Genomic DNA, 26,403 nt, shown 5'->3' with positions numbered 1-26,403 from the left:
TGTGGGTATATATAGTAACCATTATGATTATTATGCTATTCTTATGATGTTGGATGGCTAAAAGAAGAGGTAATATCTCTATCTTTTTTTTATTGGTTATTAAGATATTCAAACTCAACTCCATTACTCTGTTTGAAAATGATTGAACATGTTTGAGATTTTGCTTTTTAATTAGGTAACTCAGAATTCAGTGTATCTCTAATTTAGCAATTTGCATCTCATGAAGGAAACAAAAACAGAAACAAATCAAACAACAACTCAACAAAGGAAATGCAATGACAAAATTTTCTAGTGAAAATGTGGGAGAAAAATCAATGGGAGTTAAACTCCAGCAGCTGCGGCTATTCAAATTCGAAGAACTCGCCATTGCGACGAGCAACTTCGATCACTCAAAAAAGCTAGGGCAGGGTGGTTTCGGTCCAGTTTATAGGGTAATTAATAATGGCGATTTCCAGCTAATCCAGAGTCAGTGAAATGGCATTTTTCTTTTTGCAATCAAGTCTTATGAGCTGAATATTGTGTGCAGGGAATACTACATTTATATCACATCACCCCATCTTTAAAAAGAAATAAGTCACAGCAAACAGCAAATTATTTGGCAATTGGGTGATGAGAAATCATTACTGGGTTAAAACAGGTCAAATTCACACCAAAGAAATAAAACACGTCAAATTCACACCAAAATCTAACCATCATATTCTTCACCTGAAATCATTAGTGGGTTAAAACCATTCTAATTAAATCTGGAAAAGAAAACGGAGGCAATTGGGTGATGAGAAATAATTAATTTGGCATTTTGTAGCCTTTTATAAACCAAAAATACAAATTGAGTTTGGCAGAAAGAACTGTAAATCAAAGTCTAAAACTTGTTAATCACTCTATTATTCTCCTTCACTCTTATACTTATTTGTCTAGCTATTGAGAATGCATGTCTCATTCATGTATTCGACAATGTTTTCAATACAACATGGACAGATTCAATTCAAGCCATTGACACCATTGCCTTACCTTTGCCTTGCCTTGTTCTTGTTCTTGTTCTTGCCTTGTTCCAGTTCAAACAAATTCCGCTTTTTTCTTCTGTAAAAGAGAAAGAAGGGATGGCGAAGACATGAGTAAAAATCAGGAACATTCAAACACAGTTCCAAGACGACAGACGGCTTACCTATTCCCCATCATCTAATGATTCCCCAGAAATTATGTTGTTTAATCGAAACCCTAAAACCCCAAATAACTTAGACTGACCTAAAACCCCAAAAATTTAATCGAAACAGAACTGGATGTGCTTACCTATTCAATCGACAAATCTCGCAGCTGTGCCCACCGTCTTTCAAGATCGACTCCGACCACCTTTCTTCCCTTTCTATTTTTCGTGATAAGTTTTTACACACTTCTCTCTGTAATTTCGACACTTAGAAAATTTTGTTAAGGGTTGCTGTAACTGGAGGACGGAGGCAGAGATGTAAGTGAATTTGTCCGCTGACGAAACGGCGTCGTTTAAGTTAAGTTATAAGTTTTGCGGCGCTTCCCTATAAAACGCCACAATAGAATCTGATTCCCTAATTCACAGAACGACGCCGTATATTGTAATAATTGTGGCGTTTTTGACTAAAACGCCGGTAAAGGATACCTTTTGCGGCATTTTTATATAGAAACGCTAAAACTCTCATTTTCTTTTTGTCTTACTTTTAAATAATTAATTACCAATTTATTTAACAAATAAATAATTACTAACTTATTTATTTGTTTATTTATTTATACCAATTTTAGTTTGGTCCTATATTTACAAATTAAATATTTAATAATTATATATATATATATATATCCATATATATTCATATATATCCATATATAAGTAAAAATATATACAATGGACGTTAATTTGGGTTAAATGTTTTGCCGTTATAACTATTATTAATTATTAGTTATATTAACAAGTCTCAAATTATAAATTAACCTTGTAATCTTCATATTAACCATTCAATTTATATATGTAGCTACGTACATGCATAAAGTGATCATCTTATACCTATTATACTCAAAACTTATCTTAATATTAAATTTATTCGGATATATATTTTACAAATATATAAGAACATATATATTTACCTCCAAAATTAATCAATCTAATATTAACCTATTAAGAAACCCTAAACCCCGCCAAACCCCTAAAACATCTATAACCCTCAGTAAACCCTAAACCCTAATAATTAACCCTATACCCCTAAATTCACATAACCCCTAAAGCATAACCTAGCCCCTAAACCCTAAACTATAAATACCAAACCTTAAATTCATATATACCGGCCCGTACTCCTTAGAATACCATGCATCGACCAAAAAATTCCCTAAATATTCTTTAATAATAAAAAAATATAGTGAAAATCTATTAAAATATAATAACTTATATTTATATAGTTAAAAATATTGTATAAAGTTGAAATAAGGAAGCAATATTATCTTTATGACAAATTTTCGTATGAAGCTTCGAATGTCCTCTTAACAAATGGATGAAATTTGTTATAATAAACTTGGTACAACAAATTTTGTCTCTTTGTATAAAAAACAATTTTTTATTATAAAATTTGGTATAGAAAATGCATTTTTTTCGATAATAAGTTCGTAAAGGATGAGGACACGGGTTAAATGGCCTTTAAAGAAGCAGTAGCTTAAATTAATTTTAGGTCACATTTGCGGCGTTTGGCGTAAAAACGCCGCTATTGCATGCCTTTTGCGGCGCTACCGGAAAAAACGCCACTAACTTTTCAATTACAGAAAGAAACGGTGACGTTTTCACAAAATTGTAGACATATTTGCGGCGTTTTACCTTAAAACGCCACTAAATTTTCAATTACAGAAAGAAACGGTGACGTTTTCACAAAATTGTAGACATATTTGCGGCGTTTTCCCTTAAAACGCCACTAATAGAGTACAATTCAACTGAAACGACGCCGTTCTGACACAGTTTCAAGAATATTAGCGGCGCTTCCCTATAAAACGCCACAAGAGAAACTGATCCCTAACACGTAACGACGTCGTATTGATCCATATAAAACACGAACTTTAGCGGCGCTTAGCAAAAAATGCCGCTAAAGAACAGAGAATTAGTGGCGCTCAGATAAAAACGCCACTAATGATACGAGCATTAGCGGCGCTTAGACAAAAACGCCGCTAAAGAACAGAGAATTAGTGGCGCTCAGATAAAAACGCCACTAATGATACGAGCATTAGCGGCGCTTAGACAAAAACACCGCTAAAGGTTTAAAAAATCGCAAAAACGACGTTGTTGGTTTTAGCCTTTTTGTGGCGCTTTACATAAAACGCCGCTAATACCTATTATTGGCGGCACTTGTTGGAAATCGCCGCTGATGGTCTACCTTTAGCGGCGCTTTGACTAAATCGCCGCTAATGCTCGATTTTTTGCGGCGCTTTTCTTTCAAACGCCGCTAAAAGTGCCGCTAAAGGCTTATTCTGGTGTAGTGATAGGAGGATAATGCGCTTCAACACACTCAAACTCATGTGCTCCTACATTGACAACAATACTCATACCAATCAAGTTATAACTCAATCGACCCCTTTTACAACTATTTGTTAAAAGGGAAAAAGACTCAAAACATTAATCAATCAATTCATTAATAAAAGAAGATATTGTAAATGAAAAGATAACTTCACTCTATAAACAAAATAATAATTAGAAAAATTTTTAAAAATCAAATTAATTAATTAAGATTTTTGAGAGTAAAGTATCATAGAGACCCTTGTACTAATATTTAAATTACATTTTGTCCATTCAATTTCAAATGGATAATTTAATCATTATACATTAGATCATAAAGCAAACAGGTTATTCCTTTAAAATTCTATCCATTTCTACTTTTGAAAAAGCTGGTCCCTATATATCAGCATCAAGTACACGTAATTGTCTAGTTATTTCGGTAGTCATAACGGTTTTTAGTAGTAAGAATGGATAAAAATTTTAACAGAAATGGATAAAAATTTTAACAGAAATGACCAATTTACTATTTGATCTATCGTATAGAGACTAATTTTTCCATTTTTAAGTAAAAAGATATAAAATACAATTTGAATCTTAATATAAAGGACTTTATAATATTTTTACTGATTTTAGAATTAAAATTTTAAAATTAAAACACCTTTTGCATGGTTTCCTTAGCAGATTAAGGCCAGGTCTTCATTGCTTAAAAAAAGCACTTTTGACTCCAAAAACACTTTTGGAAGAAAAGCTGTGCAGAACAAGCTGTTTTTGGCTGAAATTTTTAGCTTTTCAGAAGTGCTTTTGAAAAGTACTTCTGAAAAGGAGAAACTAAAAATTTTAGTTTTTCCTCTCCCAAAAGCACTTTTGGTGCTTAATTACTTTTTCACCCCTCCAATAACATATTGCTTTCCTTTTGTTTTTCTTGGTGCTTAATTACAAATATGTTAAAATCATTAATTAAAAATAAAAAATATTTTTTAAAATACTAATTATAAATATTTAATGGTTATATTTAAATATTTAAAATATAGTTTATATATTCTAATTAAATTTTATAAATAATTAATATTTATTGCTTAAAATATTTAAAATTTATATTTCATATATTAAAATATTAACAACAAGTTATAATAATTTTTTATATTTTTACTAAAATATAATAATATTAACTAATTTAAATATTATTTAAATGCATATTTGTTACTTGATAATAACATGTCTAAAATGGATATTTTATTTCTCAAAAGTACTTTTTGACGGCAATGCTAAACACTTAAATTTTAAACCAAACTTTTCAAAAGCACTTCTCAAAAGCATTTTTCCACAACACTTTTCAAAAGTAATGAAGAACTGGCCTTAAGCGGCATTGGCTGCCCTATCCATTACGCCACTAGCTTTTTCCTTAAACAATTAATAATAATAACTACATTAGTCACTTAATTATATTTTTTATCACACAACTATGAAAAGTTACAAATTAGTCATTTAACTATTATTCAATTGTCTTTTTTTAGTCATCTGTCGGCTAACATAAAAATAGAATCATTGTAAAATTCAAGATAGTTGGGTGATCAAGAAAGACAAAATTGAATAATTAAGAAACCAATTTGTAACTTTGCATAATTAGATGACAAAAAAAGAAGAAGAAACAAAGCATAGTTAAGTAACTATTAATGTAGTTTAATCCTATAATTATATTGGGAATTAACTAAATAATTGAAGGAGAAAATGAAATGAGACTTTGGCTTGGCAGGTTGTTTGATCAGCTTGGTGGCAGTGGCGAATCCAGAGAACTTGCAGGGCCTAGCCCTTTTAAAATGATTTTTTTATTTAGGCTCATTTATAGTTTATAAAATTTTAAATTGGTAATGCTAAAATTACACTTTGGCCCCTCAAAATGATAAAAAATTTATTTAATCCTTTAAAAATTATAAAGATATAAGTTATTAAAATAATAAAATTATATTTTTACTATCGTAAAAATATACAATTTAATTGAGCTTTCGTAAGCTAGATTAAGTCTCGGAAAAGATTGTAGAACTTACTTATGAAATTTTTTTTATTATGAATGCTTGTATTATGGTGTAAATTGATTATTAAATGTTGTAATTGTTCTAGTATCGACTGTAGCATCCCGTAACTCGGACCCGGTGATCGGGTTGGGCGAGGGGTGTTACATCTACTTGGGTGAATACTCATTTCCACATCTGTTATGCTTTCATATCTCCTAATGGTGTGTAATCATCATTATAAATTTTCGATTACTTATTTCCGCATCCCTTTAACTATTACAAACTTTCCAATTTGAAGATCCTATTATTTAAGACCCTAAGAAGCCTGAATCTTTAAATTATTGGGTTTAATAATTCTTGGGTTTTGAATTTTTAATATAATTTTTTAGGTTCTGAACAAGAACTCCATGAGTTTTGAAATTTTAGAAAATAATGTTTTAAATTTATGGAAAGAGATAAAATATAAAAAGTAAAATTGTAATTTAAAATATGTTGGGAATCAACCCGATTAAGCAACGAACAAGTAAAAATAGCGAAATAAATTGAGAAATTGAACACGCAAATTTAACGTGGAAAAATACCTCCAAAGAGGATAAAAAACCAATGGTAAAGATAATTTTACTATAATGACAAAAGAACGAATACTACAAAGATGGAGATAAAAACTAAACCTCGAAACCCGAAAAAAATCCTCAAAACGTAAATACAAAATTTTCTAGAAGTGTTATGAGTTCTAATCTCTAATTAGTGTCTTTTCTAAGGCTGTAAAAGAGTTCATTTATAGGCTAAATTCATAGGTCAAACAATAATAAAATAATATAAACTAATTAAAATTTGATTGAAACAAATAAACACAGTTTAACTGGAAGGTTATTTCTCAAATTTGACTAATATAGAAGTCATACTCAACAAATCTCCACATTGACTCATATTTTCACGTCATCTTTGTCAAAACCAGCCGCAAGCTTATCTTGAACTATATAGGAAATTAACTGAGTCGAATTTGTGTTTAGAAACTGGAAGACTTCTAGCCTTCGACTTGTACATTGTCAAATCAAAACTAACCCGGATCTGATTTTCACAAACATAGTGTCCTAACTTTTCAAAACATCCAAAAGAGAAATCTCTTTAACAACGCGATCATACATTTTTCCCTCCTATGACCAAGTTGTCTCCGCTCCAAACGAGTAGACTTCGACTCCGTAACAGATGAGGGACGTCCGATTTCATCAGTCACTGTAGAACCTTCTAGAATATAAAGACTGTCGGTTCTTTTACTTTTTAACAAAATGAGAACCCCACGAGACACCTTAATGTCGCTCGACTGGATGTTGATTCTGCATCGAGTCTAAAATACTTAAGGTGATGAGATTCTTTCGTAAATCAGGTACATACCTGACATTTGAGAGTGTCCTAATCATCCCATCGTGCATCCTAATTTAACAGTACCAATACCAATTACCTTACTGGATGAATCGTTTCTCATGAGTACAAATCCACCTTCAACCGAATTGTATGTGGAGAACCATTCTTTATTGGGACACATGTGGAAAGAAAATCCTGAATCTAGGATCCACTCGGACGTAAGCTCGGAGCTTTCGTTCGTTGACACTAACAAAAATCATCACTGCTTTCATCGACCAAATTAGCACCAACTGCATCTTTCTCGTTACTCTCTGTAGCCATTTTATTTCGTAGTTTATAACAATCTGCTTTGACGTGACCTAACTTCTTACAATAGCGACACCTTTTGTCTCGCTTCCTTGATGCTACCAAAATGGAAGTTTGCCTATCTACCTTGCTATCCGAACCAAACTCATTGTCGAGTTTGTCTTTACTCAATAAATGACCCTTCACATCCTCGAACGAGAGTTTGCCTCTGTCATAAATCAATGTTTCCCTGAAAGACCTGTATAAAAGGGGTAAATAACAAAATAATAGCATAGCCTGATCTTCATCGTCAATATGAACCTTAATGTTATTTAAATCATTTAAAAGGGTAATGAATTGACTGATGTGATCTCTAAGAAGCTCATTTTCGTTCATGCGAAACATAAATAGACGTTGTTTCAACACTAAACGGTTAGCCAGAGACTTAGTCGCATAAAGAGTTTCTAACCTTTTCCACAAGGCGGATGAGGTCTTCTTTATCAATATCTCCTATAATACCCTATTCGCGAGGTACAACTGGATTACAAACAATGTCTTTTCATCAATCTCTTCCCATTCTGATTGATTTAGATTCTCAGGTTTTTTTCCCGGTAATGACCTTTTTCAAGCTAGTCTGAATTAAAATTGCCATCATTCAAACTTGTCATATATTGAAATTTGTGACACCATCGAACTTTTTAATGTCAAACCTTATTGTTACTATCTCTGAACGAGCTGATCTACGAAAATTAAACTAGCTCTGATACCACTTGTTGGGGACAGACCTGATTAAACAACGAATAAGTAAAAATAGCGAAATAAATTGAGAAATTGAACATACAAAATTAAAATTGAAAAACATCTCCAAAGGGGATAAAAAACCACAGGTAAAGATAATTTTACTATAATGGCAAATGAACGAATAGTATAAAGATGGAAATAAAAACTAAATCCCAAAACCCGAAAAAACAAAGAATCTTCAAAACGTAAACAAAAAATTCTCCAAAAGTGTTATGAGTTCTAATCTCTAATGGGTGTCTTTTATAAGGTTGTAAAAGAGCCTATTTATAGGTTAAATTCATAGGTCAAATAATAATAAAATAATCTAGACTAATTAAAGTTTGATTGAAACAAATAAACACAATTTAATTGGAAGATTATTTCTCAAATTTGACTGAAATAGGAGTTCTACTCAACAAAATAAAACTCCAAAGCCATCAACACATCTCCAAAGGTGGAGAAGCAGCAAAAGGAGCTCATTGTCTTCACCTTTTTCTTCGTTGCCAAAGAGAGGTGCAAAATCAAAAGGCTTTGTTTACTGTAAATGTGTTGCTTCTTTTGTTTGATTGTATTCAACAGTTATAAAACCATGATTTTATTGAAATGGGTGATTCTAAAATTACATTGGAGAGCGTTTTCAACAAGTAAGGTTAGTTCCTCATTGCATTAGATAGTTCTTATCAAATCGAGAATTTTATTGAAAAATGGAAATGACTCCCATTATTGAATGAGAGTTCAATTTTTCAAAAAGAAAAAAAAACACAATGATTCACCAACAAAGAGCTTCTTTGAATGTGAATTTTGGCTTTTATAAAACTTGGTTTGATTTTGTTTTAATGGAAACCTAACTTTGATTTTTAAAGGGACAGTTTGTTTAAAAAAAGAACTAAAATGACAAATTTTATAAACATTGACGACTAAATTTGTGGAATTTTTAACATAATTTTAATACTTTTAATATGATTTTAATAATTTAGATTTATTTTTCAGATTTTTTAATTTTTAGAATTATTGTTAATTTAAAAAACCAAAATGATATCTTATCTATAATCTAGATATCAAATTAGTAATTAATCATTTAAATTAACATTCCACTGATCATTAGAAAAAATTTAACAGATGAACTAATTTGCACATTTCAAAATATAAAGACTAACTGAAGAGCCAAAATGCAATCCACCCCTAATTACAGGGGCTTCCTTGGTATTTTCCCAGAAAATGCTACAGTAACAACAATCCCACAATTTATTCTAGTCCCATTTGCCACTCAATATCACTGATAATTACATTTATTCAAAGATAAAACAACACAGACAAATATTATTAAAAACAAAACATAATTTCAGTTCAACATCCTTATCCTTCTGGTCCCTCACCTTTAAAGCTTTAAAGCCAGTGCAATTCTCTTTTTCCAGAAACAGATTCAATCCAAAGCTATAGAGCACTCAAATGGTATGGAGCAGGCCTAACCCCAACACTTTGCTCATCCTCATTCCAGCTGCATGATTTCAGAATTGACCTAGGGGACACACACATGTCACCCCCAACAAAGCTGTAGTACATGACCGAACCCCCATTCCCGAGCTGTTCAAAGCTCCTTTTTTCGCAACAGTATCCATTCACGTAAGATGGCATCCTACACCTGAGGTCATCTCGGGTCATGTTAACATGCAGAGATACAGAGAACTCAGTTGGTTTGAAACAAGCCAAAACCCTCTCGATCAGTTTATTCGAATTCAGAGTTTCAAAATCATAACCAGATGCCTCGAAACTAGCATAACTGAAACCATCTTCTGGAGTGACATGGATTGTTGAGATTGCACCCTTTTCAATCGAATTCATGGAGTAACCGCAAGGGTCGAACTCGAAATCGCATATTTGCGAGTGTGGAAGAATCTTTCGGATTCCTGAATGCTCGGTCATTGAAGCTGCTGAACTTGCATGAGTTTTGTAAAAGATAGAGGCTTTTTTCCTGTCCAAACCGGTCATGCACATTTCTAAAGTATACACCGGATTTGAATGACTACTCATTCGTGCAGAAGCTGAATAAACATGCCATGTCTTTGTTTTATCAGAACCACCCATAATATAAGCCTTTCTATGAGAACCAAGCTTAAGAAAATAGCGATCAAGGATCGCTACTTCCTCACAGAAGTTACGGTGTGGAAATGGTTGAGCCCCAGGAAATATGAAGCTCCCACGAGTGTACCTCACAGACTGTAGAGAAAGTGAAAGGCTGTTGGCCAGTTTCAGAATAGCAGGGATCGAAAAGAGCAATTTCGTAGTGCCACAAGTCTTTATGATGATTTTGTATGGGTAGACAAAGAGGCTTGATTCAGAAAGAACATATGAATCGACATGATTGTTTGATAGTGAAGAAACAATTGTGCATTCAGCCGGTTTTAGGATTTCATCCAATTGTGCTTTGGATAAGGAACGGAGGCCCATCCCTCGAGGATCAACAGAAAAACCAGGGTCAAAAAACGAAATCTCAAGTCTTTTTTCATAGCCTTCATATCCGATTGCAGAGACAGGGAAGGCCATCTTGGATTAAAATAAACAAGCGTACAAAGAAGGAAGAACTAGAGAATAAGGAAGCAAGCAAGTAAACAAACAAACTAGATATAATTGCAGTGAGGTTGAGGCTTTGGGACTATCTATGAATCTCGCAAATCTCATGATGGCTTTCGGACGCACTGCAAAAACAATAAAAAGCATCAGAAGATGTCAGTCAAAAGATTCTATCAGTATATTTACGATGACCACAAAATCCAAGTAAAAAACTCACGTTGGAATAAGCAGCAGATCGGAACTTCTTGATTCCACCGTGAGGTCGAACGTCTTCAATGCTGTAACCTAAAGGAGCTTCATAGAAAAAGGATTTACTACTACTATTGGACTTAGTCTTTTTCCCACCCTTGGTCTCCATTAGATCATTCAGTCTTTCCTGATAAAGCCACCCAAACACAAAATTAAGCACTAAAACAACTTTAAATAATCAAATATACACCCAAATACATAATATGCAAACAATGAACCAATCAAATATGATACTCAAAGAGAAATTCAAACAATTGAAGATCCACCAACCAACATTCAACAATACAATGAAACAAACAAAGAAGAGCCTCGGACATCAGCTCAATTTCCAAAACCCGTCATTGAACAAGATAATTAACAGGATAACATTCCGTTTCCTTGTAACGGTTTAATCCATGGTTTACATTAAAAAAAAAAAAAAAAACTTATTCATCATCATCACGATTCCAGGTCTGTTTGGAAGTATCATTATTTTCTTTATGATTTTTTGGACTTCATTAATTTGTACTAGAATTTACAGACAGATATATATATATATGATTTCAAAATTTCAAATCAAAAATTTAATTCAAGCTTCAATTTCTCTTTCCTTTTTACTCATAAATTCCTTTTCTGTTCCTGATAATTAGTCAACTATATGAATATATACTCAGTATTAAGAAGCTTCAGAAAGGACTTTTCCAATATTAATATGAAATATATATACATATAATCTTCTAATTAACTTTTATTAACTTCATTGCAAAAAATTTTCCAGGCTCTTCAGTTCAATAACACAATACATAAACATATCCAGTCAAGAACGATTAATCCATCAAAAAGAAATCGTAACATAAAGAAAAAAAAAGTTTAAAGGCTTAAAAGAACATAGGAATCTCAATTTGACAAATAAATATAAATAATAATGAGCGAAAGGTAACACTCACAATGTAAATACCCTCCTTTTGAACCTTTTAGATAAAACCTGAAAATCAAAAAGAAAATCAATTAATCTACCAAAAAATGCAGCAAAATTTAAACAAAAAAATTAGACAAGAATTCTCTTTAACTTACCAGTTTAAATTCAAATCTAAGGAAGTGTAGAAAACCTAAAAAGAATCAGAAAAAAGATCAACAAAATACCCAAAAGGAAGCTCAGAAATTTTCTTGTTCTTTCCTTTTTGTTTTCTATTTTGAGGTTTTGCGAAGAAAACGTCAAGGGCATGAAGAACAAACCAAGACGGATTGTTTTTACATACTTCCCCTTAGTCTTGCTTTAAATTACGGTCATACCCTTTGCTTCGGTTCATGGATTTCTTCGAAAGATAAGTTTGATAATAACTTTTTTTTAATTGAGGACAAAAAATTAATTTATAATTTCACTATATATTAATATATAATTTCTTCATTTTGGAAGGGATAAAAAGAGTAATTTCTTATTTTTTGAGAGGCAAGGTCCTTGTCCCTATTGATACACGATGCCAACAGAGGTCAAGATAGAGAGGAATGGTGTTCTGGTTTAGAACCCTCAAATGAATTGCCTGAGGTTACTTAAACTATAGGTGTTTTGGGTTAGAACCCTCAAATGAATTGCCTGAGGTTACTTAAATTATATTTTTATAATTGTATAACAATTTGTCCCCTCTCTTGTCGAAAAAGAGTTATAAATTGACTCTTCTGAAACAAGCTTACACTTATGATATGTGTAATTTGGGGCTTAATTCTTGTACCACACTATCGAACAACAAAATTTGCTCAATAAAGTTTGAGGATAAAACATATATAATAAGCCCCAAATTACACACATCATAAGTATAAGCTTATCTCAGAAGAGTTACTTTATAACTCTTCTTCGACAAGAGAGAAGATAAATTACTATACAACTAAAATATATATATAAGAACCCGACTCGAGATCTGACTCGAAATACCCATAGTTTAAGTAACCCAGACAATTCATTTGAGGAAGTTTCTTCTTTATTTTTTGGACCAGAACACCATCCCTTCCATCTTGACCTCTATTGATATCATGTATTAACACCCCTAAATGCCCTTGGATACAAAAAGCTTTTAAGAAAAAATGAAAGAAAAAGAAAAGCCAATTGAGCTCATACACTAAATTCTCATCAATTAAGCTCCGGTCTTTAATAAAAAAAATCAATTAAATCATCTCATTAATAATTTTCATCATTGACCAATTGCTAAAATTAATTGATAGATGAATTAAATAAGGTGACGTTATAGTTTATCACTTGATTATATAATTATAAAGTTTGGATTTTGTTTTCATCTTATCATATAAATTATTGAGAATGACATGTGATGCATTTGAGGGCAGTTGAGTCAATTGGAAAACAATATTAATAGTAAAAGGAAAAGGAAAAAAAATAAAAAGCAACTTTGAATTATAAATAAATGACAAATTGGGTCCTTTAAAGAGGGAATAAAAACAAATAAAATTCTTTTTTGGGTATAAAAATAATAAATAAAAGTGGGTAAATGGTGAGGGTCCAATAATGATATGTGGGCAAGTTGGAAGGTTTGGTGGATAAGAATTAAGAAAGGATCACAATCTCCACTCACCCGCCCCTATCAACTTTATTTCTAAAGTTCATCCATTCGACTTTAATTTGTTACAATTTGATCATCATATTTTACAGAAAATCGAAAAGTTAAATCTAATTAGTAATATTATTCAATTATTGATATAAAAATCGACGGTTCAACAATTTGTATGTAATAAATTAATAAGAATCAATAAGTTAATGATTTATGTAATAATTTAAAAAAATCGACAAATCAAATTTATGTGTTAACCAACTGTATTCGCTTTTTAATTTTTCTTAATAATGCTTGTGAACTAAATTTTGATAAATTAAAGTAGAAACTAGAAAGACGAGTTTTTTTACCTAAATAATATAACAAAATTAAATAACAGGTACATTATTTATGAATATAGGTAGATTGCATAGTGAACTCATGGTGCTACCTAACCAATTGGCTGCACTAAGTTAGCCTGTCACCAATGATTGTGTTGGTGATTTGTAGTGTAAAGAATAATAACTTTTCTTTGGTGTAGCTTGAGTAATTGGCAATATCGGTATTGTATTGGTCCCGTATATTTGTGTTGTATCAAGTAAAAAATATATTTTTTAATGGTGTCGTTGACGTGTCAGGAGGTATCGAAATAATTTAATATATATAATTTTTTTTTTTATTAAACTTAAAAAAAAGCTGAAAAACCCGGTTTGAGAGTCGAACCCGTGATTGACCGATCACGTCGCTGGCAAGCCGTCAGGCCAGTGCCGCCGACAACTAGATGGCACCGGCCTGACAACCTACCACCGACGTGACTGATCAATCATGGGTTCGGCTCCCAAACCAAGTTTTAGCTCTTTTTTAATTTTTTTAAAAAAATATTAATTAATTTCGGTGCCACCTGACATATCGGCGATACCATTAAAAAATATTTTTTTCGGTCTACTAATATAAAATACAAGTATATATTTTGTGATAAATACATACCAGTGTTGCCGATTGCTCAGGAGATTTTTTTCTTTCGATCATATTCCGATTGTTAATACGATATATAAGGACCACTACTACAAATAATACTACACCCTTGATCGTGAAATATCTATTGCTTGTTGAACCATATGAATTGCGTGAAAATTGGATACTCCAAATTCAGGGGTCCAAGAGTTCTATAAACGTTCTTGGTGGAAAAAAAATGTGAATGAAAGATTCCACTGAATTGAATTGGGTCCATGAATCTAAGAAATAGTGAGGACTCTTGATCTCTCTCAATTCGAAAATCCAGGATTTGAACTGATGTCCTTTCATTGATTCCTCCTAAATTGCATTGATTTATTCTAAATATTTCATTTCAATTGGAATTTAGTTATTCACCATGTACGAGGATCCCCGCTAAGCATCTATGGCTGAATAGTTAAAACGCCCAACTCATAATTGGAGAATTCATAGGTTTAATTCCTATTGGATGCACGCCAATGGGACCCTCCAATAAGTCTATTGGAATTGACTTTGTATCAATGGAATCTCATCATCTATAGATAATGATTTGGTGTGGTATATTCATATCATAACATATGAACAACAACGAATTGCTAGCACCATAAAAAAATTTATGATTTTTTAAATTCTAATCAACAACGTAAAAACCCTAGTGAAAATATAAAACTCATAATTACACTAAATAAGGATAATTGCATATTTGGCCCTTATACTTTATTAAATCTTTTAATATGGTACTTTTACTTTGAAAATATCTATTTTGGTACCAAAATAAACATTTTCAAAGTAGAGATATTGTATTAGAAGATTTGACAAAATACATAAAGTCAAATTTGCTATTTTCCTACTTAAATAAATACAAAATTATCTTAAAATAAAAAAATTAAGAAGGTATCGAAATAATAATTTTAAAAATACTAATGATTAGTATAAGATACTTTCAATATAACGTGAAAATGACCTTTAAACGACTATTCCGATAAGAATAATGACAAGACATGAACGTACTTTCCACTCTGCAGTTTTCCAAAGATATGATACTTCTAGGATGGTCCAATTGGGTTAAATTGCATATTTAATTTTTAGATTTGCATCAATACTTTTGGGTAAACTATATTATTTGTCCCTAAATTTTAATTAAAATTTCATTTCGATCACTCACTTTTTAAATCGTACAAAACTGTCATTAATATTATCAGGTCGTTATAAGATGATCACTTAACTGTTAAGCGTTTTAATGGGATAACGTTTATCTAACGTAGCACTTTAAATATGAAAATTATTTCCCATCTCTTTTTTAGCATTAAACTATACTTCTAGTTTTTATTTATTTATTTCTTTTTCTTTATTTTTTTGAGATAAAAAATCAAATTGATAAAAAATTTAAACATTAAGTGCTAAATTTCACATTATGCCTTAAGCTTCTTTTTTTTTTATCTCAATTTATCTCATAATTTACATTCATTATTATCATTATTGGAATGCCACTATAAATTCATTTACATAAAATATTTTAATAATAAATACTTAATATAATTAAAATCAAATTTAATGCACTTTAACATGATTCCAACAAGATGAGCATTCATTTGACAAAACTTGTTAACAATAGAATGGCATATGTTTGTTTTAAGTGCATATCCTAATCTAAGCATAAAATTTAAAAGTAAAGAATCATGGAACCTATCACTTTCTGAGAGATCAAATCAGTTTCTCGAAAGTACCGTGTCGCAGTTTGAGTTGATTCTTCAGCGTCTCTCTGAACCGTTCCATTCCCTCTGCAACATATCCGGCATCAACCTATCGGCAGAAGATGCTCCTAGCCTTTCGAAACTTCCCCATCAATGCAAAAGGCTTGAATCAAACACCCAACAGTCACAACATCAATATCGACCCCAACACCAGGTTCTACCATATCCTGATATAATTTCCACATAAGATCATTCCTACCAACCTTAAGACAAGCCAATAATGCTAAATTCCACGTCTCTATTGATGGACAATAACCAATCTCAGTCAAGATGGAGAACACATCTACACCTTCTTCAACTGATTTGTTTTCACAAAGACATCTTAAGTAGCGTTCTAAAGAACCTGGCTTGGGTTCAAAATTGGTCTGATGAAAAAAAATTCTTTCTGATATGCAACTCAAAGTCCGGAGAAAACTCGTATTCCGACCACAGCCAATGAAAGAAACGCAGAGCGAAAACCACATTCTCTTGCTGCCTCAAAATCTCTCAAAAAAACCAGGTCCCGAAAAATTAAAAGAGGGGAAATGTGAAACCAAGAGTTCTAAACAAAGATGTGATGACATGAGAATTCTCACAAACCAAAGAAGTGCATTGGGGTATTGATATGGAAAAATATATGGTTCCATCATTTAACAACAATTTACAGAGCAAACTAAGCTAAATGTCAGGTCCCAAACCTCCATAGTTCTTGCAATTAGGATGCAATAAGAAGTGACAAGCTTGATTGTTCATAACCTCATGTTTTCCAAACTCGAACAGTGCCATCCACGGAGGAGGTTATCATACAGTTGTCTTTCGGGTGGTAACTCACACTTGTTACCACTGATGAATGAGCTCGAAATTTTGAAACCACAGATGCATCTACTAAATCCCAGAAGAAAATCGAGCCATCCTCAGATCCACCAGTTACATGCGCATCACTGTTGGTTAGGCAGCAATCCATTTTGTAGGACTTGCAAGCATGTCCTTTATATTCTTGCAATAGTTCACCTGTGGACCTATCTAAAAGTCGTAAAGTTGAATCCAAGCAATTAGCTAATATGCAGTTATTGTCATTTGACAATGAGATACAGTTGACAGGTTGCCCTAAGTCATCTGATATTTCTCGACCGATACGAATATCAAATGTTCGAACAGTTCCATCAACACTCCCACCAATAATTTCGGTCTTGGTTAAACATACAGACATAACAGTGTCCAAAAACGAGTCAATTATCTGTATGGGTTCAGTGCTGTGAGACCTACAGTCCCAAGCACGCAACGATCTATCATAACCAGCAGATACTACCACAGATGCATACTCGTTAAACTTCACCGCGTTTACCTCACCGTCATGGCCACGAAACTTGCGAATAACACGACCGGTGGAAACATCCCAATAGAAAATCTGTCTGTCTCCACCACAAGAACACAGCTTAGAGTTATCCAGGGTGACATGGACGTCGCGTACTTCGCGGCCGTGAGATTTGTAGGTTTTGATGTGGATGCCACGGTGGGGGTTCCAAAGACGGATGGTGCGGTCTTTGCCGCAGCTGAGGCAATAATTGCCATCGCTGTTGAATCTGGCCGCTAAAACTGCACCTTCGTGGCCTTTTAGGACATTGGCTTCTTTCCTTGGCAGCTCCGATGTGCTCATTTTTCTCTCTTCTTTTTCCCTTTCTACAAATTCCATAACCATAAAACTAGTTAGTTTTTTTTTTTTTATTCTATAGTGAGATTTCTGATTTGGGTATTAGGGTTTTGGCCAGTTCTAGGGTTTAGCCTAACATAAATGATGAAGCTTTAGCCATGGGATATCAGTTCTAGGCACTGTCTAGTAATCTTGCAAACTTGTTTAACAATGTCTAAATTTGATTGGCTTACGGAATCATTCAACTGTTCTTCACATTGCTTTTGATTCTCTACAAGTTCCTTAACCATAAAACTAGTTAGTTTTTTCTATTCCATAGTGAGATTTCTGATTTGGGTATTAGGGTTTTGGCCCGTTCTAGGGTTTAGCCTAAGGAAATTTAGGATAAACGACGAAGCTTTAAACATGGGATATCAGCTTTATTATCTAATTTCATCAACAATAGAGGATTTAAGCTCAAAAACTGAAAATAAAATGGATTAAAACTTACTGAGAAATGAGATTCGGAATTCCTTGGAACCCTAATTGAATTACTTTGTGAAGATTGAGATTGCAGCAGCTCTTACCTTTCTCGTTATTATAAAGACGCTAAGTAGATTTTCTTTTCTAAAACATAGAAGGGAAGGGAAGGACCATTAGGATAAATTTTACTTATTAAGAAGGGTAAACTATTCTTAGTAACTTTACATTTCGATCACTTAACTTTTTAAAAATTATAAAATGATTATTAAATTATCCAAAAATTTTCATTTAAGTTATTAAACTATTAGAAAGTTTTTTATTTAATTCATTCAATTGTTAAGTTTATTTAAAAAAAAAAGGTTCAAACTAGCGAGTTATAAGTGACAATTCGACGATTATTATGGTAGATCAATACCCATCGACGAGTAAAAAATATAACTTAGATTCAAGTAGATCTAACGGTTAATGTCAAATACCGGAAAAGAAATTTTTGTTTTTTAAATTTTGATTTAGTTGAAGTTAAGTTGGTTTAATTTTTTTCTTGATTTCCTATTTATGTTAAATCTTTTCATCTTTACATAATATAACTATATAAGTACCTAAATCTAAAAATATTAATTTTTTAAAAGCTTTTTATAATATGGTATTTTTAAATATATTTTATATATTAAAATCACCAAAAGATATTAAACTAATTTATTATAAAACGTGGCATATTATAAGTTAGTATATTGATATTTAAAACAATTAGTATAATGAATTTGAAATTTAACCTAAAATACATTATAATTTATATTATGTAAAACATAAATATAGATGTAGTCAATAAAATTTAAATAAAAATTCAAGGAAAAAAAAGAATTTTTAGCCCTAGTCCATTCGAATCAGCCTAAACTTTCTTTTTTGTTGTTATTTTGTTGCCATTTTACTATTATATTACTATTATTTTGTTGTTATTATGACTCTTGTTTTATTGTTCATTTTTTTTATTATTTTAGAAGTATTTGTTTGCTAATTTGTAAGTATTTTTAGTGTATTTAGCGTTTTATATTTTTTAAATTTCTTTTTTATAAAAAAATAACCTAAAAAGTTAATACGGACGGGCCAAGTGAAGCCCGATTTTAACATTTTTAATCTGGACCGAGCTTGAGCAAAAATGTAAACCCATTTTCGGGCCAAATCAAGCTTGGACTTAAAAAACAAGCCTAAAATTTTACATCAATTCAACCCGACTCATGATCAGGTCTAATTGTACTATGAGTACAATTATATTCTCTAATTGGATTATTCTAAATCTTTATATTTTTTCGAATTTTGAAATTTCAAATTTGATGCAATTGATAGTCGTTAATTTCATTAAATAAAATTGAGTAATATGAAAATAACGAATTAACATGGCATTACATATAATTATCACATCAGGTTTTGAAATTAACAAAATGGATTTAAAGGTTATACAGTTTGGTGAATGACTGAAATTTTAAAAATTAAGCAAGCAGAATAAAAGGATCAAATTATAATACATGGATTAAATCCACAATTTTGGTAAAATACAAGAACTGATAGCAGAATTTAACTTTTTTCTTTTTACAATTTTATGCATATCATCTCATTAAAAAGAAAAAAAAAAAAGAAAAGAACACCATGTTTAAGTAACTAAATAGGTCTATAAAGAAGTCTGTATATGCTTCTTCTTATAACACAATATAAAAGCAAAAGAACAACTGAGAATAAGAATGTACAGGCAGAATGGTTGCTTAGATGGACAACCTTCAATGCACTTGTTTATGCTTCAATCTTTGGCTTTCTATTTTGCTTCTCGTACTCGATTTTCGATTCTGCTAAGCTCCGGGATACCTAATCACCATTCAAACATAAATATAAGAGTACTTAATTCAAACTCATTACTAGAAAACATTGATAAAAGTATCATGGAGGTCTCTGTACTAGGAGTCGGATTGCATTTTGCCCTTCTACTAAATATGGGCAAATTAATCCTTTTAAGTTAGATCAAGGAGCAAATTGATCTTTTTATTAAAAATTTCATCTATTTTTACCATTAAAAACTGATCTTTGTACTTCAACATGAGGTACAGGTGACATGCCATGTGTCATTATCCGGTTATTCCATAAGCCACACTAGTTTTTAATAGTACAGATGGATAAAATTTTTAGCAGAAACGATCAATTTTCTCTTTGGTCTAACATACAGGGACTAATTTGCCCATTTTTTTAATAGAGGGGGCAAAATATAATTTGAATCCTAATACAGAGACCTCAATGATACTTTGACCTAAAACATTTAAGTCGCAACGTTAATTTGTTTTTACCACAAGAAACCGTTAGCAAGGTTCTCACTTCTCATTGTTTACAACATACAATTGAGCAAATTAACCAATAGCCTTTTGAGCAAAAATTATATTAACTAATCAACAGGTGATTCAAGATCAGAAAGTTCAAGCACATTACATACATTCCAGAGCAGCTCAGGCACCTGCTATTCGTAAAACCAATATAGATCAAGTACATAGCTCAAATAAGTGTTCATGGCTAAAGACCATCATGCCATAAGAAAAGGTGCATGCGGATCTTAAAAATGAATGGACATGAGAAATTTTAAAGTACTTAATGCCATAAAAACTTGGGTTGAGAGAGACAGAACCTTGATTGAATAAGCCATGGGCAGCAATATATCAGGATTCATTGCATCCTCCGGGAAGTTACGCAAAGCATGAATGAGTTTCTCAAAGGATAAATTTATCTGATGAACAATGTAACAATGTATCAATGCAAGATAAAATGGTTCGTTGGATCTCGAGAAAATAAAGAGGTCTTGAACTAATTACCAAATCATCATGGCAGTACTTCAAAAGGGCCAAACCAACTTTAAAGACAATCTTAACACCCTGAAAAATAAAATAAATTATTTTGTTTGTCTTTTTCTGCAAACCAATTTCCAGGCCATGTAATTAATTCAACAGCTTGAACCGATATCATATTTCCAACCACTAACCTCAAAGAGAAATACATCCCAAATTCGAAGAGCCAAAGGAAATGGGAAAGAGTATGAGAATACAGTTATGAACCACTGGCTAGCATACATGCTTGGATTTATCATCTCCCGGCTAAAATGCTCACCCAGCTTTGGCAAGTGCTCCCTCACTAAGTGCTCAAACTGAAACAGGTATTGCTGTACAAGAGGCAGCCCCACCTATCAAGCGCATACAAATTTTCAGAGAAATGAAACAATATATATTTGATTGAATGCCTCAAGAAAAATGCATCAAACGCCAGGGATAATATATTCCAAGGAAGTTGTGTTACAATCAATTATGAAAAACAAAGGACGGGACCAGCCAGTTCAACCAGGAACAGTTGAGTCTCTGGAAGCGGAAGGAAATGACAACAGTTGAGACTTTTGATGTGTAACAGTTTCAATGGGTTTTAGTCTTCGCTAGATGTTTCAATAATTTGGGCTAAAAACCACATTTGCACAGAAGCTTGGATTGTCATTGAAATATAAGACGATTTAACCTAAGGAATACATTGATGCCTCTCTATCTTTTTTTTTTTTTTTATTCTTTTTATCTTCTTTCTTTGCTGGACAATGATAGCCAAACCAAGAAAGAAATGATTCACAGTAGTGCCTCGTCCTCTTTCGATCACTGGCATCCCAGTGCCATTCTAAAGAGATACATTTAGTATTGCTGTCCTGCTTTCTTTTGAGCAATCAGTTGGATCTTGTCCCACTGTACCAAAAAAAGGAATAAAAAAGCCAACACTCCAATTTTAATGGGTTATTTCCAAGTTAACTGGTTCCCCCTTGCTAGTTTAAACTGGATGGCAAAATTTCCAGTTATATTAATATGATTGAACCAAGGACCAGCCGATTCCTGATTGAACCAGCCAATCTGGTCTGATTCAAAGATCGAAGTTCTCATCACTTAATGTTCAAAGCCGGTTGTGTAAGTTAGCATTATGCCTCTACTATGGGCAAGTTATATGTTCGTAATTGGCTACTCGGCAGTATTCTTATCTTTGTATTTGTACCTTGTATTGGATTTCTATGCTAGTTGTATAAATTTTTTTTGTATATTTTATTATTTTATGAAGCTTTCCAAGTTTTCAGGTTTTTTCTTTTTCTACTTTTTAATTTTTAGATCTAGTTAATATTCGTCTTTAGATTTTATTGAACTGGTTGGTTCAAATAGTTGAACCGAAAACCGCAGGTCTCTCATTGCTTACCTCTGGTTCGGTTTTTTGTTCTTTGGTAGCATTTATTCCATCAAGACGCTGTTGAGATTACTATCCTAGAGTAGAATGCCAAATGTGCTAAATTACCAACCAAACAGCAATATGCCTATACCAACATGAGAGGAGATTACACTGGAAGAAGCTGAAGCGTGGAGCGTAGTTCTTAAATTTTAGACCGCTACAACTTGTATCATTTCAACAAAATGCTCTGTTCACCAAGAATGCCTAGATATATGCACTATAAGCATGCTATGGGATCAAATAAAGATGTAAATCTATAGATTCAATTTATAATCTAAATATAAAAGTTCCCTTGCAAATTAATCTAGGAAAAGTTCATGATTCAGTCAGAGAACCCATAATAAAATCAACATATGAATTTAAAGCCTAACCCCAGAAGCCAATATAAGCTGCTATAAAGCCATATGTCAATGCCTGAGTAAGAGATAGTGGTATCACAATCTTTTCTAAGTCCTTAATGAACCATTAACAACATAAAATAGTCAATTCAGCATTGTAGATAGTAAAAATAGGTTTTAAATACAATAATACCTGATATAATCCTTCCATAGGAGCATGAACAGCTCCTTTTAGTAATGCAACCAATAACCAAAATGCATCCTCTTCACTCATATAAAGAAGTAAAAGACCTGCTAAAAAGCCCATTCCCTGCATTTTCAACAAAAACCGAGAGCACAATTAACCTAGACATATAATAATATGAGGCTCCCCAATGACATGAGACAAACCTGGACATAGCCAACAGCTCTGTCGAAGACAGAGTATGCCTTCAAAACATTGTAAAGGGACCTCTGACCAGGTCCATGTCTCTGCTGAAAGAAAACATGCGTCGGAAAGGTGCGGGATATATCTCGGATTATATCTAGTTCTGAAGCAGATGTCTCATATATTACAAGTTGCTGCAACAACATAAACATGTGCAACGAGAACATTTTCATTGTAAAAGAAAAAAAATCTTAAAAAAAAAACGAAAGAAAAGAACCCGTTAAGCTAAGGAACAGTTTGAGTCCAAATAAGAAAAACATTCTCCCTAAAGAAATCAAATGAGAGAAGAACTTTTCCAGCAATTCAAATCCTGATCATCAAAACAACATTACATTAATCATGCTCCCTTGACCAATGAGCAAGGATAAATATGAGGACAAAAATCCGATTTTATTAACCCAAAAGTTATATAAATGACACCAAACATAATGCCAACAGTCAATTCATAAGCATTTCACGATGAAGTTAGAATTGTCAATATTGATTTTTACATTCACTCAATAAAGTTATACGATATTAATGTCAAGGCTGGCGTCCATAATGATTCAAAATAAACAAGAACATTACTAAAAATACTAAAAACAACAGGGAAACTGAAAACTATTCTCAGATCTTCAGAAGTCCATGCTCTCATGGTCACCCTGCAGAAAAATAATACCCTTGTTCCCAAACCTTCTTAACAAGCCTTTTGTTTTAAACCACAACAATTTTATAACCCCAAAATGAGCACTTGGAAACTGTTTTTGGTTCACCACCTAGGTGCTGAAAGATGTCTGGATGGGTTTGGTCCAGACAGTTGAACTTCAACTCTACCACTGAAATCCAAATTGGATTCAACCAGAGTATTTCTCAAACAAAATGGCATGTTATACAAGGGATAGAGCTCCAACCATAATGATTTCATTCATGGTATTGTTCAAATCAAGAATATTTTGGTGGACTAGATAGAATCGCTACTTAAATATTTAAACCTCATCCTCATGAAATGATTGAGAGAAACCTGCTTAAAAGACTTAAGATGAAACTGATCAACTGGTTTAGGCAATCATGAATAATACTGGCACACACAGTGATTTCAGAATACTGTGATATATTATCCCATCGGACCCATCCTTCTAAAGGAACTTCCAAATATACCCAATACGATCATATTAAAAACTTGGTAGAAGTTTTCCTTCTAATTTATATTATAAGTTCCGCTGCCATCAGTTCCAATAAACTCAAACACAGGCATTAAAACCAGTTCTGTTACAAATTGGAAGCAATGCTAAAATTCACTAGTGCTCAGGTTATTGGGTGCATTTTAGCAAATAAAATAACACAAGTCTCCAGTTGGGGATCAAGTCAAAAGAAAATAGTATCCATGAGGTTAGAATTAAGCACCTAAAGGTTGCACTTGGGATAGAAAACAGAGTGTAAAATATAGGATAAACAAAAATTAATAACGAGGCAGGAAGAAGACCATTTTTTTTTTCAATTCCTGTTAGAGAACTTAGCAGAAATAAGTAATATTGCATGTTAAGACGGAAAGGAAAGTCAAGCAAAGGCTATAGCATTCAGAATAATATACAGTTTGTTAACGAAACAATGCTAAACCCTACAAGAAATAAAAAGAAGTACCTCATAGACCCCCGGGTTCATCAGCAAAAGGTCTCGGCTTCCAGAGATCAACTGCCAAACAAGACCCCTTAAACAATCGGGAATTCCTTTCCTTATACGCCTTTTAACAACATGAGGCTTTCTCCTTACATAATGTTTCCAATCACTCCCACCAACCCCAATCATTTTCCTCCATTTCCTAACTCTTCTAGCTTCCCTGGAAATTTATAATCACCATAAAACACAATCAAAATCAATGTTTGTTAGCACTAAGTATAAAATCATAAAGACAGCTACACTCATATCACCTTACAGAGCTTGATAGACGATAATTAAAGAAAAAGATAACCTCTCGCATTTGAAAACTAACCTACTCTTTCCTAAGCCTTCTGCAGCACTACTATTACTAACATTCTGCTTTATAAACCCATATCTGTCCACACGGCTTTCTGAAGGAACCGGTCCGGGTTCATAGTCGTTGATTCCTCTACTCCTGTCCATTTCACTAATTCAAGCATGCCAAGAGGCAAACCAGCTAACTCTCTTCTAACCTTTGAGAAGGAACAATCTGAAAACAGTCAAAAGAAATCAATGATGAAGCTTACAACCACAATTAACCAAGAAAAAAGTAAGTTAACTTTGAAAGGGAAACTCTATTTATCACAAAGGAGACAATCTAAAACGATGAAAGTATCGAATCAACAGACCTTGCTAGCAGGCTGAAGCTATTAAAATGATATCTACAGCATAATACGAGAGCTTTGGTTTCTGAAAAAAGATTATGAGCATATACCATAAAATAATAGTTATTTTTAAAAATAATAATCATAATCAATAAGAAAATATGCCAAATTCATTACAGACAACACAAGAAAAGTATAATCCAGCAAAGGAAAAAAAGGCTATAAAAAAAAAGATGATAAATTTGAACACTCGTTCATCATCAAAGCAAATAAATGCAAACAAGAAGATCACGAGGAGAAAATCAAAACTCCACCAATATTTCACAATAATATGAAATGGGTAAATCCCAGAATTGCCAAATCAATCAATGAATCACGATTGAAAGAAAGAAAAAAGAAAAACAAAAAAACCCATATAAGAAAATATTAAAAAATTCAATAAACCTGGGAGTTTTTGGAGGAATTTGAGGAGTAGATCGAAGAAGAGTTGATCAATTGCGCAAAAATCGATGGATTAGTAATAGAATAATTTAAAAAGAAAAACTAAGAATGGTGGTTTAGTTAAGGGTTTCTTTCTGTTGCCATTGTTTCACCAAACGAAACCGTACATGTAGAACGGGCTAATCCCATCAAGCATGAAGCTCCTCCCATCCTATTATCATAATTAACAGTGCTTTGAGATAAATGTTTTTTAGTTATAAATAGGAGACGATAGCATCCAATTATTATTTTTTTAAACTATTATACATGTGAATATTGTTATTAATAATTTATTTTTCGAATTTTGGAAATTGGAAGTTAAATGATCTAATTTTGTTAATATAGTGTTGTTATTTATGGCAAATGCAACAATAAATTGATACATCTATATTATATATATAATATGATTAATTGAGTTTGATTTAATAAATTTAATCACAATAATTTAATCTATACCCCAAAAAATTGAAAAACATAAAAATAAGAATACA

The 26,403-nt window shown here is 32.3% G+C and overlaps 3 protein-coding genes across 4 annotated transcripts; all 3 read right to left on the bottom strand.

The window, feature by feature from the left end:
• Positions 1–9,092: 9,092 nt before the first annotated feature.
• LOC105790376 (S-adenosylmethionine decarboxylase proenzyme) lies at positions 9,093–10,624 on the bottom strand. Its single transcript, XM_052634722.1, has one exon. The coding sequence runs from the start codon at positions 10,477–10,479 to the stop codon at positions 9,370–9,372; it is 1,110 nt and encodes a 369-aa protein (XP_052490682.1). The 5' UTR covers positions 10,480–10,624; the 3' UTR covers positions 9,093–9,369.
• Positions 10,625–15,831: 5,207 nt separating this feature from the next.
• On the bottom strand, positions 15,832–18,261 carry LOC105790375 (uncharacterized). Its single transcript, XM_012617947.2, has 2 exons — positions 18,139–18,261; positions 15,832–17,677 (listed from the first exon to the last, which is right to left on the bottom strand). The coding sequence occupies exon 2, from the start codon at positions 17,652–17,654 to the stop codon at positions 16,755–16,757; it is 900 nt and encodes a 299-aa protein (XP_012473401.1). The 5' UTR covers positions 17,655–17,677; positions 18,139–18,261; the 3' UTR covers positions 15,832–16,754.
• Positions 18,262–19,597: 1,336 nt separating this feature from the next.
• LOC105790373 (uncharacterized) lies at positions 19,598–26,110 on the bottom strand. Of its 2 annotated transcripts, XM_012617944.2 has the most exons (10): positions 25,877–26,110; positions 25,457–25,517; positions 25,120–25,317; positions 24,771–24,966; positions 23,114–23,284; positions 22,917–23,033; positions 21,124–21,321; positions 20,957–21,016; positions 20,773–20,871; positions 19,598–19,967 (listed from the first exon to the last, which is right to left on the bottom strand). In XM_012617944.2, exons 3-10 carry the CDS (start codon positions 25,248–25,250, stop codon positions 19,896–19,898), a joined length of 1,044 nt encoding a protein of 347 aa, XP_012473398.1. In that variant the 5' UTR covers positions 25,251–25,317; positions 25,457–25,517; positions 25,877–26,110; the 3' UTR covers positions 19,598–19,895. The 2 variants fall into 2 exon arrangements, with proteins under 2 accessions (XP_012473398.1, XP_012473399.1); XM_012617945.2 differs by lacking the exon at positions 25,457–25,517.
• Positions 26,111–26,403: the final 293 nt, after the last annotated feature.

Source organism: Gossypium raimondii, chromosome 8 (genome assembly GCF_025698545.1).
Source record: "Gossypium raimondii isolate GPD5lz chromosome 8, ASM2569854v1, whole genome shotgun sequence".
Lineage (NCBI taxonomy): Eukaryota > Viridiplantae > Streptophyta > Magnoliopsida > Malvales > Malvaceae > Gossypium > Gossypium raimondii.
This window is presented reverse-complemented; position numbering and strand designations above follow the sequence as displayed.

What these genes read in the sequence shown, in the direction of transcription:
- LOC105790373 (XM_012617944.2), bottom strand. Translation starts at nt 25,250, where the DNA reads ATGGACAGGAGTAGAGGAATCAACGACTATGAACCCGGACCGGTTCCT. An exon ending in GAGCTGTTGGCTATGTCCAG is followed by an intron (nt 23,034 to 23,113) that starts GTTTGTCTCATG and finishes TTGAAAATGCAG; the next exon opens with GGAATGGGCTTTTTAGCAGG. An exon ending in CCATGGCTTATTCAATCAAG is followed by an intron (nt 19,968 to 20,772) that starts GTTCTGTCTCTC and finishes AATGGTGATTAG; the next exon opens with GTATCCCGGAGCTTAGCAGA.
- LOC105790375 (XM_012617947.2), bottom strand. Translation starts at nt 17,654, where the DNA reads ATGAGCACATCGGAGCTGCCAAGGAAAGAAGCCAATGTCCTAAAAGGC.
- LOC105790376 (XM_052634722.1), bottom strand. Translation starts at nt 10,479, where the DNA reads ATGGCCTTCCCTGTCTCTGCAATCGGATATGAAGGCTATGAAAAAAGA.